The sequence below is a fragment of the Equus asinus genome, chromosome 17, assembly GCF_041296235.1.
Source record: "Equus asinus isolate D_3611 breed Donkey chromosome 17, EquAss-T2T_v2, whole genome shotgun sequence".
NCBI classification, from domain to species: domain Eukaryota; kingdom Metazoa; phylum Chordata; class Mammalia; order Perissodactyla; family Equidae; genus Equus; species Equus asinus.
In genome coordinates this window covers 9,447,428-9,466,137 of record NC_091806.1, presented here as the reverse complement: position 1 = coordinate 9,466,137, position 18,710 = coordinate 9,447,428, and the positions used below count along the sequence as shown (strand labels likewise).

Sequence of the window (18,710 nt, the reverse complement as noted above, 5' to 3'; positions counted from 1 at the left end):
CTTTAAACAGCGTACACGGACTGGTCTCCTGGACAATATGGATGCATACGTTCAGGAAAACTCAAACACAAAGTATACGGTGCCATTAAAAAAAAATTATGAAGTTCAAAATATCCCATCAAGTGACTACATTCGTCCCCGAGGCTCTCCCATTGGCCACAGAGCCTGGCTCTGAGTCAGAACCACAGATGTCTGTTTCACAGGAAGACCTCCAGGGATCAGGTCAATGGATTCTGTTGAAGAAAGTGATCCAGTAGCTTTTTTTAGGGCAAGTACGAAAGCAGAGATTGGAAAACACAGCTCAGAGCGACACGCTGGGCCTGGAGAGTGGGGGAGGAGAGGAGGCAGGGAGTATGTGGCATTTTTTAAACAGCCCTGAGAGTTCAGTTTCTGTACATAAAAAAAATTTCAATTTCACAGTAGGGGGAAAAAGAATGACAGACATTACAATATCGATCCTGGAAATGAGAAGTGAAATCTTTTCCACATTCTTCATAATATATTTCCAGGATGTGTCCAGTCCTAAATGTCTCAAGCAACCAGTTTTTTGAGAAGACTAGCCAATAAGCAGTTAGTGTGAATGACTGGGAAGTTCATCCTGACTTTTAGCCCCAATCCAGGCCACACAGCTCTGTGATTTGAATAAAACTGGAGGCAGCAAAACAGAGTGCGCTCCCTGTCTGGCCCTCACATATGATGTGGACTCGGGAGGGTTACTTTATGTCTCTTTATTCTCCGTTTTCTCACATTAAAAAACTCGGATTCTTCTTCTAACTACTGTCTTCATAGTTTGCTTTGTAAACTGGTGTGTGTGTGGCGGGGGTGGGGGAGTCAGGGAGAAAGGACCCAGACCACTGCATAACTGTCAGTGGACATAACAGTCAAGCCACCAGCACTGGGAACCCTCAGAGAATACGCCGTCTGGGCTGCTGAGGTTTCCAGACATCAGAGGGTTTACACCTTTACGTGAATCACAAAACGCTTTGAAAAATAAAAACTGAAAACATTTTAGACAGAAAATTTTTTAAAACATATTACACAAGAGCCAATACTTTAAATATACATATATGCTAAACAACATTTAAACCTTCACTTCAAGATTCCAGGGCATCACCAAGAATAGCAGGGTCTGTATTTCCTCAATTTCAGGATGCCTCATCAATAACAGCTTTAGGGGGAAGGAACAGAAACTGTCCTCAGTGTTCAAATTGATGGTAAGACTCACTTGGATGTCAGAAATCTGAAATATGAAAACCAAACACACACATATTTCTTTGAATTGAGGAATTCTGCCATCTTACAATGATACACCCGGGATGCAGTGAAGCTGAAAGCTGTCAGCCATAAATCCGACATGCTGAGAGCTCTATTTTTAAAACTGCGTTTTTTCAGGCCAGACTGGCAGATGACCCATCTCAGAAACACTCGTGTCTTTCTCCTCTTCGAATTTGTGACTTCTAAACTACTACGGGTACCCAAACTGGCTAATTCGATATGTCGATGTTATGTGTAAATAAGAGCCTCATTTTAGGGGCCCTCTATGAACGAAGGGCGTGAACTCTGGTGGACACACACGTCTGCCATGTTCTGTGCTCTCCTCTGCTCTCTCCTTTATCACAGCCAGGCCCCACTACAGTCCTGGGAGAAGGGGGGACCACGTGCCTAGGGTTTTATTTTCTTCAATAGATGTGTTCTGCCTTTTTCCTACTCAGTCCATTTTATCTTCTAGTACTCCTCTGCAGCACATATATTCGGTAGGCATAGCAGGAAAATATGAAGGCAAATTGAGACGGGTCAATGGAATACACTGAAAAGAAACTAATATTTTAAGTGACCCAGTGTTAAAGGCGAGAGCAAAAAGAAGACGCTGAATGTTTCTGCCACCTCCAAGGCTCCTAGTCAATTGAGTACAAAGAAGAGTTCAAAGGCAAGGCAGGCTCCTGACTTCCACCTCCTGGTGTGGCTGAGGTCAGAGGTCACTGCTGGTGGAGCCACTGACCAATAAAAGAATGTTTGGAGACTCCACTCAACAGATAGACTGGGGATCCATTTACACCTTCCTCCCTGTGGACGCAAACATTTCTGACTATCCAGTCCAGTGTCTGTCCAGCCCTCTGAGATCCCAGACTGCTCTCTTGTTCACTGTGATTCAGGTGAGACTAGAGATACAAATGTTCCTTTTGACCAGAGAAAAATATTTAGTTGCGTACTTCTTCCTGCCTTCCAGTGTGAGAAAGACGGCTGATGGGACCCTCCATCGTAAGGCCTACCTCAGATGCTACCCCCCAATAAACCTGTCCCTGACATTAGCCCCCGCCGTCCCCCTCCATGTCAGACTCCAACGTACTCTGGAAGATCTGCACACGTTCTCAGGCTTCTGTGTGCTTACGCTCATCTATCCCCAAGACAAGCGCTGGGCCTCTATGAGCAGGGATCACAGAGACTGTACTATCTCCCATTGTCTCCCCTTGGGGGAACAACACTTAATTAGGGCTTCACTAAACTAATTGACTAATTAATTTAGCTCATAGGACAATAAAAGGCAGACTGGTAAGTTGGCTTTATACTGCTACAATTATTCTCTACTAATTGAAAGAACCGGTTTTTAACTTACCCACGAAAAAAACCCGTGAGGCAGCCCTAGCCTGTCCGATGCCACGTTCGCCGGCCCTCTCGCTGTGGGCCTTCAGCAGATGACAGACACAGGCTGTACTTAGCTCAACCGCAGCTCTCCCTCCAGGCTCTAGCCCTGTACTTCACGCGACGGCTGCCTCACCGCCACAGCTACGGGCAGGAGGGACATTTCAGGACTTTTCCTTGCCAGGCAAGGTGTCTTACTCCCTCGCTGCAGCCTAATTCCCAAGTCACGAGGACTTCCACCTCTGCGTTCCTCAGTCAGACTGCATGAATCTGATCCCCTGTATGAACTGATCCTGAACTGGAAAAGCTGCAAAACGTTACTGCAACACCTTCATCGCCAGGATCCCAGCCCACATTTTGGGGTCAGTTCAGAAACTTTAGCTCTATTCCATGGAGGGAGAGCAAAACCCTGTGCTCAGCACTGTTTCTTCCTCGTCGGAAAGAACCAGTCTCTGGAGAGCTGAGGAAGAACAATGTCAGCGTAAAGCCCCACAGGAGCGCGCGGCATTTAGGATCTCTCCGAAACATTTCAAGAGTCGGAAGGAAAATGAGTCACTTCAAAGTGGATGGAGACCTCTGCTGGCTACCACTGTGCGTGCAGCTCCTTAAGCTGGTTCTGAGTCGCTCAGCCAGAAAATCAGACCCCATTCCTCAGTCTCAGCTCATCATTGTGACACATCAACCAGGGCCCCTAAGGGGTCAACTACAGATGCAGCAGGTTTTCCCCTAAAAGTTTATGCCTGTCTTACAGAAGGATCCAAGCTGGATCTCCCTGAGGAGAACTCACTAAGGTGTACAAACTTTCCGGAACCCGGCGTATGCTATCGTTTCAGTTACTGCTGCCAAAGACAGGTTAAACGGAAGGACGGTGAACAGAGGGCAAAAGGACAAGCACATTCTGGAAAGGGTCCTAAAGAGCTCCCTCTTAGAGAGATGAGGCCTTGCCTATCAACAGCACAGTGGCTTCCGATCGCAGCAACGCTGCCCCATGGGGACGCTGAGCCACATCTAGAGACATTTTTGGCTGCCACAACATCGGAGGAGGAGAGGGTGCTCCTGGCACCTCACAGTTGAACCTAGTCATCCTTGATACCTGCCTGGGAATTACTTCAACCAGACCCTCTCACCCCGAGTTGAGATCAGCCCAGCCTGGGTCATTTCTGGAACACAATGTTGGGAGAAAGGGGAGCCCGGCTGAAGCAGGCACTGCAGCTTTAGAGGGTCTGAAGGCAGCTGCAGAAAGGGGCGTCACAAGGCAGGAGAGAGACTGAGAAAGGGAGGCGGGAAAGGGCAGCACCGCCCTTCTCTGCAAGCTGACGTGACGGAGGGTGCTCGCCATAGGGGAGGTCGCTGGCCCTCGGGACGAGGTGTTCAGGGGGAGAAGAGATGACCTCTTAATTACCACTGTTGTCAAGGACAGGAATAGTCCTGCAAAGGACAAGAGTTTCAGAGAGTTTTTAACCACTGAACGGAACAGGAGAGATGGTCTGGCCAATTCCTTCATCCATAAATGAGGAAATGAAAGCCAGGGGGCTTCGGTGACCTGTCATGGCTGTACAATTAACAGGGACAGAACCAGGGCTCAAACCCAAGTCTTATATCTCTCTGAAGCCAAATAAACTAAAAACACACTGTTTGAAATGGCCCTTATTCACTCTATCATAACAGTTCTATGATTCTGAAGATGCCCAGCCACGCCCCCGTGAACAGAGTTCTTCAGGCTGCCATAGGTACTCTGCTCCAAAACCCAAATGACTCTCTTGCCAGCACGAAAGTGGTGGGTTTTTTCCTGGCCTTCCTAGACTAGAGTCTAGTAAAAGATGGCATCTGATTCAGCAGATGGTTCTCTACTCAGTTACGTTAATAGATCAAGATGCCATAAAAAGAAACCCAGGAGCGCAAACACCAGGCCTCTTGAAGAAGCATTTTTCCTACATAAGTTGTAAGAACCACAGGTTTGGATTAAGAATCTAGAGATCTCTGGACTGATTTTCTAATTCACTAAAGCCCAGACAAGGTCAGCAGTTAGGTAACAACTGGAAAGCACAGAAACTTAAAATAAACACGAGTATGCTGCGAAAAGATTACAGCGAGGCTGAAAGCAACCTGGGATTTGTTTTCAAATCAGAACGCCAAAACGCTTCACAGATGAGCTTACTGAGGTCCGGAGAAGGCAAATCCGTGGCCAAGGGCACAGAGATGGCGACCGGCCGAGCTGGTGTTCCACCCAGGCAGTCTAGGGTAAGAACCTAGATATTTAATATTGCGCGATGCAGCCGTCTCTTTGGTTTAAAAAGCTCAGTATCGTAACAGAGGGGGGACTGAATCACTCCACTAACTTTCCCTCCCTCCTAAAACCTTAAAATGACAATGAAGGTGAATTTTTAAAAACTGAGGCACAATCACTCTAAGATAAAGAGGATGGGAGATGAGCTAACAGCAACGAAATGTGGAAGCTGAACCGCAGGAGGAGGCGTGACAGCTGACTCTACAGGCCCAAGAAAGCTCATCCTTAATCAGCCGGCAAAATGCTGAGTTCCGCGGCAGGGCCCGGCGGGGCAGCAGGAGGCGGACTGAAAAGGCACTTCAGCAGCCCAGATCCTGGACCCATTCCACAGCCAGGGGGCCGCCCTGCCCTCACCCGGACAGAGGCCTGAGACCCCTGCTCTGGAAGGTCGCGTACAGGCTCTCTGCCTGTGGGTGGGTACAGACCAAAACAGGGGGTGTGGGGGACAGGCACACACTTAATGCCGAGGGCCCGCCAAACCTCTTCTCCGCTCATCTCCTGCAAGGATAATTGTGATAAAAATAAAAACTTTTAAAATCCTTAAAAAAAGAAAAAACAAGCACAGTACCAATATTGGGATAGTCTTTAATTTTTTTTTTCACCTTGTTGGACATTTAAGCCCAACTGAATTTCTCTCAGGAGAAAGGAAGGGAAGCAGGACTAAACGGGACACCCAGTGGAGCGTGTCAGACAGTGAGGAGCCACCCAGGGGGGATCGCAAGGTGGGAGAGAAACTCGGGGAGGGGGGCAGGAGCGCAGCAGCTCTTCTAGGGCGGGGGGCCACTTATGGACGGAGGTCGTCTGAACTGGGGACTGAGGCCAGCTGAGACAACATTCCAGGGTCGACAGCAACTCAGACCATCACCCTGACATGTCCCGGCTTCCACGGCTGTCCTCGTCACTACAACCATCACCTGCTCTGAAAACAACCTTTCAAAGAAGTTCAGCTTCCCATCCAGAACACCGTGCTACTCAGGAGCATTCGCAGATCCCCGACAGTTAGTATTTCAAACCTTATTTGATGCGACTCCCCTGACACTCTTTTCTTCTGTTCAGTGTGGGTGGCTGATGCAGTGGAGGAAATAAACCCCACTCACGCGTCCAGCTGCCGTCGCTCACCATCCAAGCAGTCCAGGCCACCCTTTTGCACCACCGTGTCACCTCCCGACAGGCCTACCGGGCCTCTTACCTGTCTCTGCATCTCTTCAATCTGTCTTTGCGGGATGCTCTGCAAAATACTGTACACATCTGACATCTTTTCTTCTGGCACAACCACAGACGCTCTGGAGACAACAGCAAAACAATTTATATATGGACAGCCCTGTACACAAAGCGCTTCTCCACACCTCACCTTGTTTAATTCTCACAGGCAGAAACCACACCAGACCCTCCTTCCACCCCACATCCCGGCCAGTGAGCGGTCTGCCTCCTCTCCCTCTCTCACGCTGACCTTCTCCGAGGGTTCTCTCCCCGGCTCCATCTTCTCACCTCCCACTCACTACTCCATCCATCATTCTCCCTGGCTCCATCTTCTCACCTCCCACTCACTACTCCATCCATCGTTCTCCCTGGCTCCATCTTCTCACCTCCCACTCACTACTCCATCCATCGTTCTCCCTGGCTCCATCTTCTCACCTCCCACTCACTACTCCATCCATCGTTCTCCCTGGCTCCATCTTCTCACCTCCCACTCACTACTCCATCCATCGTTCTCCCTGGCTCCATCTTCTCACCTCCCACTCACTACTCCATCCATCGTTCTCCCTGGCTCCATCTTCTCACCTCCCACTCACTACTCCATCCATCGTTCTCCCTGGCTCCATCTTCTCACCTCCCACTCACTACTCCATCCATCGTTCTCCCTGGCTCCATCTTCTCACCTCCCACTCACTACTCCATCCATCGTTCTCCCTGGCTCCATCTTCTCACCTCCCACTCACTACTCCATCCATCGTTCTCCCTGGCTCCATCTTCTCACCTCCCACTCACTACTCCATCCATCGTTCTCCCTGGCTCCATCTTCTCACCTCCCACTCACTACTCCATCCATCGTTTGTCCCTCGTCCACTCCCCTGCTGTGCTCCAGCCACACTGGTGCCTTTCGGTCACCTGACAAACCCCACCACAGGCTCTTTGCGTGTGAAATGCCACTGACCGGTCCACTCTCCTCCACTCTCCACAGACCACTCTAAACCAACAAGGACTGCTCTCCTTTGGGTATCTACTCAACTCCATTCATTACTCAGCATATATTCACGGAGTCCCTATCATGCGCTAGGTCTTGGTAATACAACAGCGGGAACAAATCTGACAGAGAAGGCCAGGGAGTGAGGGAGCTGTGAGAATACTGGCGGGAAGAGCACTCCAGGCAGAAAGACCAACAAGCAAAGGCCCTGAGGAAGCAGCAGGTCGGGAATGTTCTGCAACAGCAAGGCGGCCAGCGAGGCTGGAGTACAGTAGAGAAGACGGAGAGCAGCAGGAGACAAAGAAACGGGAGGGAGTCCCAGCAAAGCGTCCACGGCCTCGCAGGCCAGACTCTGGACTCAGGCTTCGCCTGAGACAGGCAAAGCATGGCATGATCTGACTGTGTTCCAACAGGATCATTCTGCCTAAAGCGTCAGAACAAACCACAGGAAGCAAGAGCAGGAGCCGGGAGAACACTGGAGCCCACTGCAAAATCAGGCAAGGGATGCTGAGGAGGGAGGAAGTGACGAAAGGGTCGAGAGGGAAGAGCCGGCAGGATTTGCTAACAGACTAGATGCGGTGGGTAAAGGAAAGAGAGGACTCAACGATGGCTCGCCCTTCGCGGCACTTTGCAGGGTTTGTAATTACATTTGTATAAACTAATTTACTAAAACCATACACCCCTTCCCCCAACTAGGCCAATCCATTAGGATGGAAACACACCTGGTTCCACTCCCCAGCACACCCTGAGGACCTGGTACACTGCCTAGCATGTTATATTTGTTAAACAAATGAACTCTACTATACAGATGGGAAAACTGAGGCTCAAAAAGATTAAGTGATTTGCCAAGATCACAACACTAGCCAGTAAGAGAGCCGGTTATCCAAACGCCAGCCTTCTGGCTCCAAATCTAGAGCCGTTCCACAGCTTCCCCACCATTACAACCGCCCCAGCAGGTGTAGATTCTCCCAGGAACCTCGCTCCAGACTCAGCTCAGGGCCAGCCTCCGTGAAGCCCTCCCCGACCCCACAGCAACACTATGTGCCTCCCTCTCACTCCCCTCCTGGCATCCCAGCCAGCCAGGGCGGCATCTCACCACAGCGTCTGGGCCCTGCTGGTTTACTCGTCTATCTTCCATTCCTAGACTGCGAGCTTCTTGAAGGCAAGGTCTGACCCTGATTGTCCTTGTATCCCTGTCTAGCAGAGGGCCCTTGGTAAACGTTTCAGGGACGAATAAGTGACTGGAAGGGCTCATCACTTCTCTAAGATGTAAGGAACCTCACTGCCCTGCTCGTCTAGGCTGCCTCAGGCTCCCTCCGCTGACGGGGCTCCCATCGCCCTGGGCGTGCATCTGTTAGAGCCCTGATCACACATCATTACCACTGCTGGTTTGTCATCCCCACCAGATTCAGCCTCTTTCAGAGCAGAGACTGTATTTCCGAAGTAGGCATTCCCATTGATACGAGCTGAATGAACGGACGCACAAACGAGGGCCACCTAAATCGTTCAAATACCTGTGACGATCAGACTTGGATAGAAATATCAAGAAAGTTGAGAGAGAAGAAAGCAATTAAGTGTTTGAGGCAAAGTAAAGCCTGGGAGGCATATAGAAAAGGAACTAATTTTCAATAGTCTTTAACCTCCAAAGTCCTGGGGTAACAAAACAACACGAGACTAGAGGGCTATTCCGTTAATTACAGCCTTGACAGGCACAACCAGGCAGAACCGACGTCTGTCCATCTGTACAGTGGGAACACTGCCACACCCTCATCCACGCAGAGGATGAATTCAGCAGACTCCAGAGCAGTGGCTCTCAACTGCGCCACACGTCACACCCAGGGAGCCTGAAACCCAGCGCTCCTGGGGAAGCGGCCCAGGCATTTTGTAAGGTTCTCCAGGCCAATACAGCCTGCAGCCATAGGTGAGAACCACTGCTCTTGGCCACAGGTTGGCAAACATTTTCTGTAAAGGGCCAGACAGGACACATTTTAGGCTTTGTGGGCCATATAATCTGTCGCAACTACTCAACTCTGCCACTGAAGCACAAAGACAGTCGGAGACAATATATAAATGAAGGGTGTGGGTGTGTCTCAATAAAACTTTATCTATAAAAACTGGCAGCCCGTCATACTGGGCCCAAAGGCCTCAGTCTGCCAACCTCTGCTCTAGGCCAATGGACTAACGCCCCTGATGGAAAACTTAGCAAAACACTCTAAAGGAGTAGTCCTCCAACCGAGGGACGCATTATCATTATTTGGGGGGCTTTGAAATCGAATACGCAGAACCACCAGTGCAAAGTCGATTAGAAGGCGACACTCACCTCTTCCAGTCAAGAACTTCGGAGAAAGGCAAAATGTAGGAGTCGGCAACGACAACTGGGACGCAGCCAGCCCGCAACACGTCACTCAACACCGCCTGGCCCAGGCGAGCTCCGCGAAGGACCATGCAGAAAGTGGCCTCCTGCAGGAACAGGCAGAGGCAGCGGATTAGAAACCAGTTCTGCGGATCCTTCACTCCGATCCCCGCAGACCACGAGGTTCTCCCGGGGATGAAGCCAAGCAATACAGAGGCAGGCATCCTGACACAAACATACTAAAGGGAACAGCTCACAACAGGAAGACCGAAAAGCTGAACCGGCTGCGATGTTTCCCATTTCCACTCTTCGGGGTCACTTCAACGCCGCCACTGAGCATTCTGAAAACGCTCACAACCCACATGCAGGTCTCCCTCTGGACTCTCGGGACCTCCTGCAGCCCGGGCTCTCCCGCCCGTCGCACCACGCAAACACACCGTGGCCCAGCGCCCACCTGAGCCCACCTTACAACAGAATCATTTTGTCTGAGCACATGGGGCTCTCTAGAGGGCCCCCTAAGGGAAAGGCATCAAATCTCCTTTCATCTTTCTACTCCCCGTGGCATCTAGCAGCGTGCTTGGCATAGAGAAGACATTCATTTCATGAATGCAATGCCTTTGAAAACACATTAAGACAGATATGGTCTATTAAGAACGATAAATCAAAGAGGAAGCAAAATCTCAAGAAATCTTTTCCCCATTCACTCCCTCAAACCCGCTCAATGTGGGGAATGTTTGGGAAAATGAGATGGACAGGGGTAAAAACAGCTGCAATAGGTAAACCAAAATAAGACCCTGTCTCACACACTGTTCCTCCCGATTTTTGCCTCTTTGGGAGGGAAAAAAAAAAAGATTAAAAAAAAACCAACAACGCTGTTTAATCTTTAAAGCTAGAGAAAAGGAAAGTTCAGGAAAAAACATGACGAAACTCAACATGCCAAACTCCAGTGGGGACGCAGAGGAAGAAGTGGGAGGGGGAGATGAGCCGCATCGAGGCGCGTGGAGGGGCAGGGGGACGCTCGGCCGCCCCGACAGGCGGCGCCCAGATGTGGACCCACGAGCTCGTCACCAGCCTTCCTGTCTAAGACAAAGGGTACTGCAGACACCCTGCTCGAGTCACCACCGTTATCAGGCAGACGTTCCAGCGGAGGTGCAGCACTTTCTGAAGGTATTTGAACAATCTCAGCACGGGCCAGCTCTCTTTGGAGCTAAAAACAAAAAAGTCACACCAGCTCCTTGATACTTGTCAAACTACCTGTCGGTATTTTAAATATTTAAGGGAAGAAAACTCACTCTCTCCTTTCCTAGCCCCCACGCCTTTGGAACATCCAATATCCTGCTTATAAAACATCCCCAAAAGGTCTGCCCTGCCAGTGGTTACGGGAATACTGCCATTCCCGTGACGTAGGGAAGGACACGCTACCTGTAGGACGTGCGAAGGGCAACACCACCAAAAGACAAAACATAACAAAAAATAAAAAGCTTCCACTCCCAGGAAAAGCCGGCTGCGGCCTCGTGGGCCAGCACAGCCAGAGGACACGAGCTGCCACCTTAAAGAAGGCAGCTTCTCTGGACGGGCTTAGAAAACAGCGGCAAAAGCAACAGACATTTGTCTGCTTTGTCTGTGTGGCTTCTTCATAAATCTATCGGATTAGGGTTTTCGAAGTATAACAAGTCCTTGAAAGGAGTAGGAACACTCAGTGGCCAGGCAGCTTTGCACGAACAAGACGCCGGAGCCGGAGCGCCTGAAGACCCACGGACGCAGTCAAGAGAGCCCTCCGTGGCCTTCTCCCCTGGGGAAGAGGTCGCTGCAGCTCGTGCGTGACCGCCCCTGAGCCTGGAGAGAGGTCGTGAGGACACTCACCTGCAGCACCTGGGGGTAATCGAAGACCTGGTGCCGGTGGCAGCGCTTGCGCACGGCCGGGACGCCCTCGGAGAGGTTGGTGCACTTCTCCAGCACCAGCACCGACGGGCCGTGCCTGGCCTGGAGGGCGTCCAGCTCCTCTCTGTACTCGGGATGGAGAGCCGTCTGAGACGACAGGAGGAAGTACTGCCGTGGACTAGAGAGGAGAGACAGAGGAGACGGGAAGGCCACAGCTGGGATGTTAGTCGACGTGAGACACACGCTGATGTTACACTTACGGCGACAGGTGTTTTCTCCCGTCTTCACATCCCTCGATTTGTGGGGAAATCATGCTCTGCAGCATCGCTGAATATTTAAAGTATTATATACTGTAAGAAAGTAAGGTATGACTCATCCATGCGCTGAAATATTATGCAATCATTAAAGATTTTATCTGGGAAAAGTTCTTAATGTTTTGAGGAAATGCTTCTAATACGCCAGGCTTAGAGAGCCTGCTATAAACATGTGTGTGTGTGGAAAAAAAGAGAAACTGACTGACTGGTCGTCTATTTGGAAGAAATATCAACACGTTATCACTAGTAATATCTGAGCTCTCTGATCTGAAAAGGAACTGAGAGCTGGCTGCATCCTTCAAATAGAAGAGGAAAACTCACTGGGCAGCCCTGGCTGGAAAATCAGAAGAGGTGAGAGACCGCCTCTGGCTGTTGAACAGCATCCTTATGCTCTGAGGAAGCCCCAGGGAAACAGAGCCCCCATCGTCAGGACCACGTGGACATTAGGAAGACTGAATTGGGAGTTGAGAAGAACAAGTGGAAAAAACTCTCTTCACCAAAGGATGGAATCAGTGTTAACATCTTGATAGCAAAGATGCTTCAAAGGAAATGGAGTGAAGAAAGGATTTCCAAGGGTCTAGTGCCGTTTAGATCTCCATAAGAGACAAAATGTGAACAAGTTAGGCCAGAAGTCAAGGGGAAGACTTGGGGCAGACCAGATGGTAAGTCAGTCCCTCCTGGAAGGCAAGATTCCCACAAGGCAGAGAAGTTACAGAGCATAAACACTATACAGCTTGAGGGGTCACTGTCAAAGAAAAGAATAACATAAGGCAGGTTCCAGGAAGAAAGGCAACACCCATCGCACCCAGAAGCAGAACTCACTGGAATCTTCTCTAACTGGCATAGACCAGGGAAAACACCAGGGCCATGCATCTCACAGGCAGGGCCACCAGGCAAGCTGAACAAGTCTGGACATAAGAAAGGACCAAAAACCTCTACCCTGTGAACTCATCTCTCTCTTTATCCTGCTTTGGGGAGAAAGGAAGTGCAACTGTCTTGCTTTAGTTTCTTGGACGTACTTGGACGTCCTAGCTGGGGAACGCATTACTCATCCCTCCATGGCCAAGGAAGAACCATTCCCTAACTGAGCAGGCCGTCACCTGCCACCAAGCACTAAGCTTCAGGTCCAAGACACACAGAGCAACGCCTGCAGAAGGTGAACACGTGCCCTGCCAGCCAGGCCAGCTACACTCCAGGAAACAGAGTGACACATCCCACAGCCAGGCTGCTCTCAAGTCCTCGGAACCGTTTCTTTGGGTAATTTCTTTACACAGCTGAACTAAAAGCAAGGAGTATTTTCCACACCACAGCTGGGAAAGAAGGAGATGAGCAGAGTGCCTAGAACTCCACTGTCTAACAGCCATTAGCCACACGAGGCCATTTAAACAAAACAAACTCAGTACCAGGAGCCACATTTCAAGTTCTCAATAGCCATATGTGGGCAGTGGGTACCCGACAGCACACAGATCACCTCCTCACTGCAGAAAGTTCCACTCGTTAGGATCCCTGGACAGCAGTTCAGAGCCAGAGGCCAGGGTCAGGGAAGTGGAGGCAAGAAGGACCCGGAAGAGCAAACCCGCCAGCGAGGGAGTTTGCATCAGCACTGCAGACTAGTTCCCCTCGTCCTGGGCAGCTTCCCCCTAAATTACAATTTACTGAACAATATACTGCGTATTTATGGCCAAAATTCTTCCTCCTAGACGCTGAAACCGTCTCTTGGGTTCTACTCCCAGCCCAGAGCCTCAACCATTTTTCTTTCGTAAAAGCATTCATTTTCAGGGGGATGACCTTGTGATGGAAGGTCACGCAGAGGAGCGCTCTCCTATCGTCTCAAAGTGAACACCATCTGTGTGTAAAGAGGAGAGAGATTTACAGTCAAACTCACAAGGCCAGCAGGAAAACCACCTGAACAATTAAAGCTATTTGGAAATGAAATGGACTGGGTTTTTTATTACAAATCAGAAAACTTTTCATGAATAAGTTATAGTGAGAAGTCAAGCATCGAGTTAAGGCTAAAAGGCCCTGAAGGTCTCTCCTGTTCTAAGACTCTGGTTCTGTGAAGGATCTCAGGGAGCAGTGGAACGTGCTGGATGTTTCTGGAGACTCTGCTTCTGTGAAGGATCTCAGGGAGCACTGGCACGTGCTGGATCTTTCTGGAGACTCTGGTTCTGTGAAGGATCTCAGGGAGCAGTGGAACGTGCTGAATGTTTCTGGAGACTTTCTATTAGGTAGAGCTGCTAGCATAAAACTGGTGTGCCACACTGACTAGAACAAGAGCAGACATGCTGGCACCCAAGAGGGTGTCCTCGCAGGAGAGCGTGGAAGAGCACAGTGCTGGAAGCCTAGAGGGAAAGGGGCGTTTCTGCATGGCGGGGCAGGGCGCTGGCCACCTGGAGTGCTGAAGCCCCCAGTGGGGCGAGAGCTTCTACTTGGGGAAGAGTGGGGAGGTGCTCAGTGCAAGGTACGAGAGTCCTCCAAGGATGACTGAGGTTTCTGCACTGGGAGCGGAGGGAGTGGTGGCTATGGCAACCCAACGTGGGATGCTGGAGACCAAGCGAGGTGAGGAGAGCACCTGCGCAGCCCAGAACAGCGTTAGAGCCCGGGCAGGCTGAACGTACGGAAAGAGCACGGTCACGTGTGCTGCTCAAAGAAACCCTTGAGTAAAGACGGCCTCTGGGAGATCTCTCACCGCTGAGAAACCAAGTTCTGTTTTTGACATTCGGATCAGCGGATCCCCACTCCACCACCTCTCCATTTTCAGCGTAAGCGTGCAGATGTGAAGAAGAGCCTAAAAGTGTCCCCCTGCTCACACGCCGGCTCTCCCCGCCCTGCCAGAGCGCTGATGGCGTACGCCCATTTTAGTTTTAAGCAAACAAAATCCTGAGGTGGACTTGTTTTTCATCTAGGGACTAAAATTACTCTCTCCGCTTTCATGTTTCTTCCCAGCAGCGCTGATCTCTAAGTTGAAGTCAAAGCATGCTGAGAACGTGAACCCTCCCTCAACAGCGACAGTTGTAAACTCCCAATTTAGTTCCGTTCAGAGAGAAAATGACAAGAATTCCAGCTGAGGCCAACACAGCTGTGAGAAGAAGCTATCAATAGCAACAATCCTCAGCTTCCCATTGAAAAAATATTGAGAGATTTAAAATAAAAATAAAAACAAAGCTCTCGCTACTCTACGTGGCCCTCAAGAGATGTGGGAATCCCCTTACAGAGCAACTCTCACAAAGGGCAACAATCCGAGAGACGTGGCCTGAGGTCACCGCCGGCTCCTCCCACGCCCTGGAAGGGAGAGGGGCTGCAGCCCGTCTAAGCCTTTCTCTTCTCCGTTTGTTTTTTTTCCCCAGAGGGAGGCGAATGTTGTTATAAAAGAAACAGCACAACTGTACAGCCGAGCCGCAAGCTGGCAGGGAAATGGAGAGTGGGGCCCGAAGGAGCTGCAGAAATCCACCCACCGGCCAGCAGAGGGAGGACGTGCCCAGCGCAGCCTTGCCCTTCGGTCTGCTGGCCCTGAAGATACATCGCTGCTCTAACGGGTTACTGAGCCACAGAACTTCAGAAACTAACTGAGACCTTAAGTGATCTAGTCAAAGATCTTAATTTCAGTCGAGATATACCTAAAAACTGGAGAGATTAAGTTACTAAGAAAGTGCCACCCACCTAACAGCTTAAATCTGTGAAAGTGATTTTTACTGCTCAGACTGGTTTGTTCTTCTGTTTTGTTTTCAGCAAATCCTTTCTTTTCAGTACGTTTTCCTTTTTCCTGGATTAAAGCTGAAGGGAATTACGAGTCCTAAACCAACACAGCAGAGCTGGATTATGCACACAGGGGAGGGCAGATAATCAGGAGAGTTCAGTTCAGGCGTCTCAGGAGACACAGAGGCCCCGAGACAGCCACGCGCCCGACAGACCGGCTCCTCACCGCTCACCCTGCTCCGTCCGGGCCCCCCAACCACAGCGCTGATGACACTGGGCCAGGAATTCTCTGCCATGGGGGCTGCCCCGTGCCCTGCAGAGGATCAGCGGCCTCCACCCAGCAGATGCCAGGAGCCCCCCGTGCAGAACAGTTAACACAGTAGGCCTGACCGCTCTCCTCCGAAAGGTCGGCCCTTGGCTGGTGCATGGGACCTCCGATTTGTGGGGAGCTCCCACCATCCCCACAACCGACAAGAGTGGCTCACTGAGTCCAAGCTGTTTGTACAAACGATGTGGTCTCTGCAGAACCCCTGTTCCCCCTCTGGGAGCCTGGAATTCTGGAAAGTGCCAAGCAGAGACTGCCCAGGTGATGAGGTCCCAGTAAAACCCTGGGCACGGGTCTCTAAGGAGCTGCCCTGGAGGGAACATCCACACACGCTGCCACACTTTGCTGCTGGGGGAATGAAGCATGTCCTGTGTCACCCACCAGAGAGGACACTTGGAAGCTTGTACCTGCTTTCCCTGGGCTTCACCCCATGGGCCCTCTCCCTCTGCGGACAGTGCTTGGCATCCTTTTGCTCTAATAAATCACAGCCGTGAGCACCTCCTGGGAAATCCTCGAAATGGGAGGTCATCTTGGGGACGCCTGACACACACCCCCTCAGTCATGACAGTCAAAAATGGCTCTCTACAGGGCTGGGCCCGTGGCATAGTGGTTAAGTCCGGTGCACTCTGCTTCAGCGGCCCCGGGTTCACGGGTTCAGATCCCAGGGACAGACCTACACCACTGGTCAAGCCACGCTGTGGCGGCGACCCACATACAAAATAGAGGAAGACTGGCACAGATGTTAGCTCAGGGACAATGTTCCTCAAGCAAAAAGAGGAGGACTGACAATAGATATTAGTTCAGAGTGAATCTTCCTCACCAAAAAAAAAAGGCTCTGCATATTGCCAAATGTACCCAGGGAGGGGCAAAAATCAACCCTACACCCCTGTTAGGAACCACCAGCCTTGCCCCAATTGGGCCGACAGGTCTTCAATAAACGTTTGATTTGAACTGAAGCAAACTGAACTAAATTTAATTAAGTAATTTCCAGAACAAACAACTTCAGAAAAAAAAGGAAAGAAAAAGCAAACGGTTAAGAAACTTTTTAAAATCATACAACTGATTTAAAGTTAAGTAAACGCTCACAGAAGCAGCAAACTCTTCAAGTTCAATGGACTCATCTGTACTTAGTACAGTTACTCCTGTCTAATGGTACACTGATGTGCCCATTAAGATGCTGGCTACAGGACAGAAACCCATACGGCACCAAAGGGCATCCGGGGGGCCCACACAGACTGCCCCCAATGTATGGAAATCCAGCCTCAAAACATGGCATTCAACTAAATCAGTTTCTCCGAGCTGCAAATTCTCTGTAAGAATTATTTTTGTATTTTCACCTTGATGATGACCAAAAAAAATTAGCACAGGTATATTTTTACTCATTTCTAAGGATGAATACTGCTAAATATTTTCCAGTATCCACGTCTGTATTTAGCGGGCTAATGAGAAGAGAGAAAGACCTGAAATGTAAACCATGTAAGGCAAGCACTGTAAAATGCTAACGACAGAATCTAAGTGGTGGGTAGACGTGTTCGCTGTGAAATTTTGTAAACCTGGCCACCTGCTTGAAGATTTTCACAAAATATTGGGGAAAAATATGAATCATGTGTCTGTACTAGATGAAGATAAACAATGCCACAATACCCTGTATAAGGGGAAGCCTCCTGGTGGTTCAAACAGAAAACGCAGCAGGAAGAGTACATGATCACCAGCGTGCCACGGCACAGACACGCCAAACCAAGATGCCCACAATTCACTCCGCATTCACCTTGAGAGACACAACACAGTGTCAAAGAGAAAGCCTCGGCTATCACATTACGTTAACCTAAATGTTATCAGTTTTGCAGATTTGTTTGTATTTAATTTGTGAACTCATTTTAGTTTTATAGTCGTATAAGCATGAGGAGTTTAGCTGTTTTTTATTTGTACTTATTCAAGTCTCATTATTTAAAACAAAGTCACCGTTGACAGCCAAAAGAAACCTTGAAAAAGAAGAACAAAGTTTGAGGATACACATTCATCTATTTCAAAACTTACTACAAAACTACAATAATCGAGACAGTGTGGTAGTGGCAAAGGACAGACACACAGACCAATGGAATGGAACTGAGAGTCCAGAAATAAACCTGTATCTTTGGCCAGCTGATTGGCAACAAGGGTGCCGAGACCATCCAGTGGGGAAAGAAGAATCTTTCTTACAAGTATTGCTGAGCCATATGGATATCCACAAGTACAAGAATGAAGCTGGACCCCTACCTCACACCATGCACAAAAATTAACTCAAAATGGATCAAAATGCAAAAGTTAAAACTATAAAACTCTTAGAAGAAAACACAGGCCTAAATCTTTGTGGACTTGGTTTAGGCAACAATTTCTTAAATACGACACCAAAAGCACAAGCAACCAAAGGAAAAACAGACAAAGTGGACTTCATCAAAATTAGAAACTTTTGCGCATCACGACACTACCAAGAAACTGAAAAGACAACCGGCAGAATAGCAGAAAATATCTGCAAATCATATATCTGATAAGAGTCTAGTATCTAAAATACATAAAGAATTCTTACAACTCAACAATAAAAACACAACCCCGTTTAAAAATGGGCAAATGATTTGAACAGACATTTCTCTAAAGAGATTATATAAATGGCTAAAAAGCACATGAAAAGATATTCAATATTATTAGTCATCAGGGAAAAGCCGATCAAAACCACAATGAGATAAAACTTCACAGCCACTAAGACGGAAGAATAAAAAAAGACAGACAATCACAGTGTTGGAGAGGACGTGGAGAAATCGGAAGCCTCAGACACTGCTGGTGGGAATGTAAAATGGTGCAGCCGCTTTGGGAAAGCCTGGCAGTTCCTCAAAAAGTTAAACAGAGGGGTCTGCCCAGTGGCATAGCGGTTAAGTTCACATGTTCCACTTCAGCAGCCCAGGGTTTCCAGGTTTGGATCCCTGGCACAGACCTACACACTGCTCATCCAAGCCACACTGTGGCGGCATCCCACATACAAAAAGAGGAAGACT

General features: G+C 49.3%; 1 protein-coding gene across 4 annotated transcripts in view; it reads right to left on the bottom strand.

Annotated features, from left to right (window-relative positions):
- EXT2 (exostosin glycosyltransferase 2) overlaps positions 1–18,710 on the bottom strand; it is a 145,679-nt gene that overhangs the window by 107,979 nt on the left and 18,990 nt on the right. For all 4 annotated transcript variants that reach the window (XM_014861250.3, XM_070487567.1, XM_044749638.2 and 1 more), the window contains exons 5-7: positions 11,329–11,524; positions 9,433–9,572; positions 6,117–6,210 (exon numbers count right to left, since the gene is read on the bottom strand). In XM_014861250.3, coding sequence (XP_014716736.3) covers positions 6,117–6,210; positions 9,433–9,572; positions 11,329–11,524 — 430 coding nt within the window. The remainder of the gene's footprint in view (positions 1–6,116; positions 6,211–9,432; positions 9,573–11,328; positions 11,525–18,710) is intronic.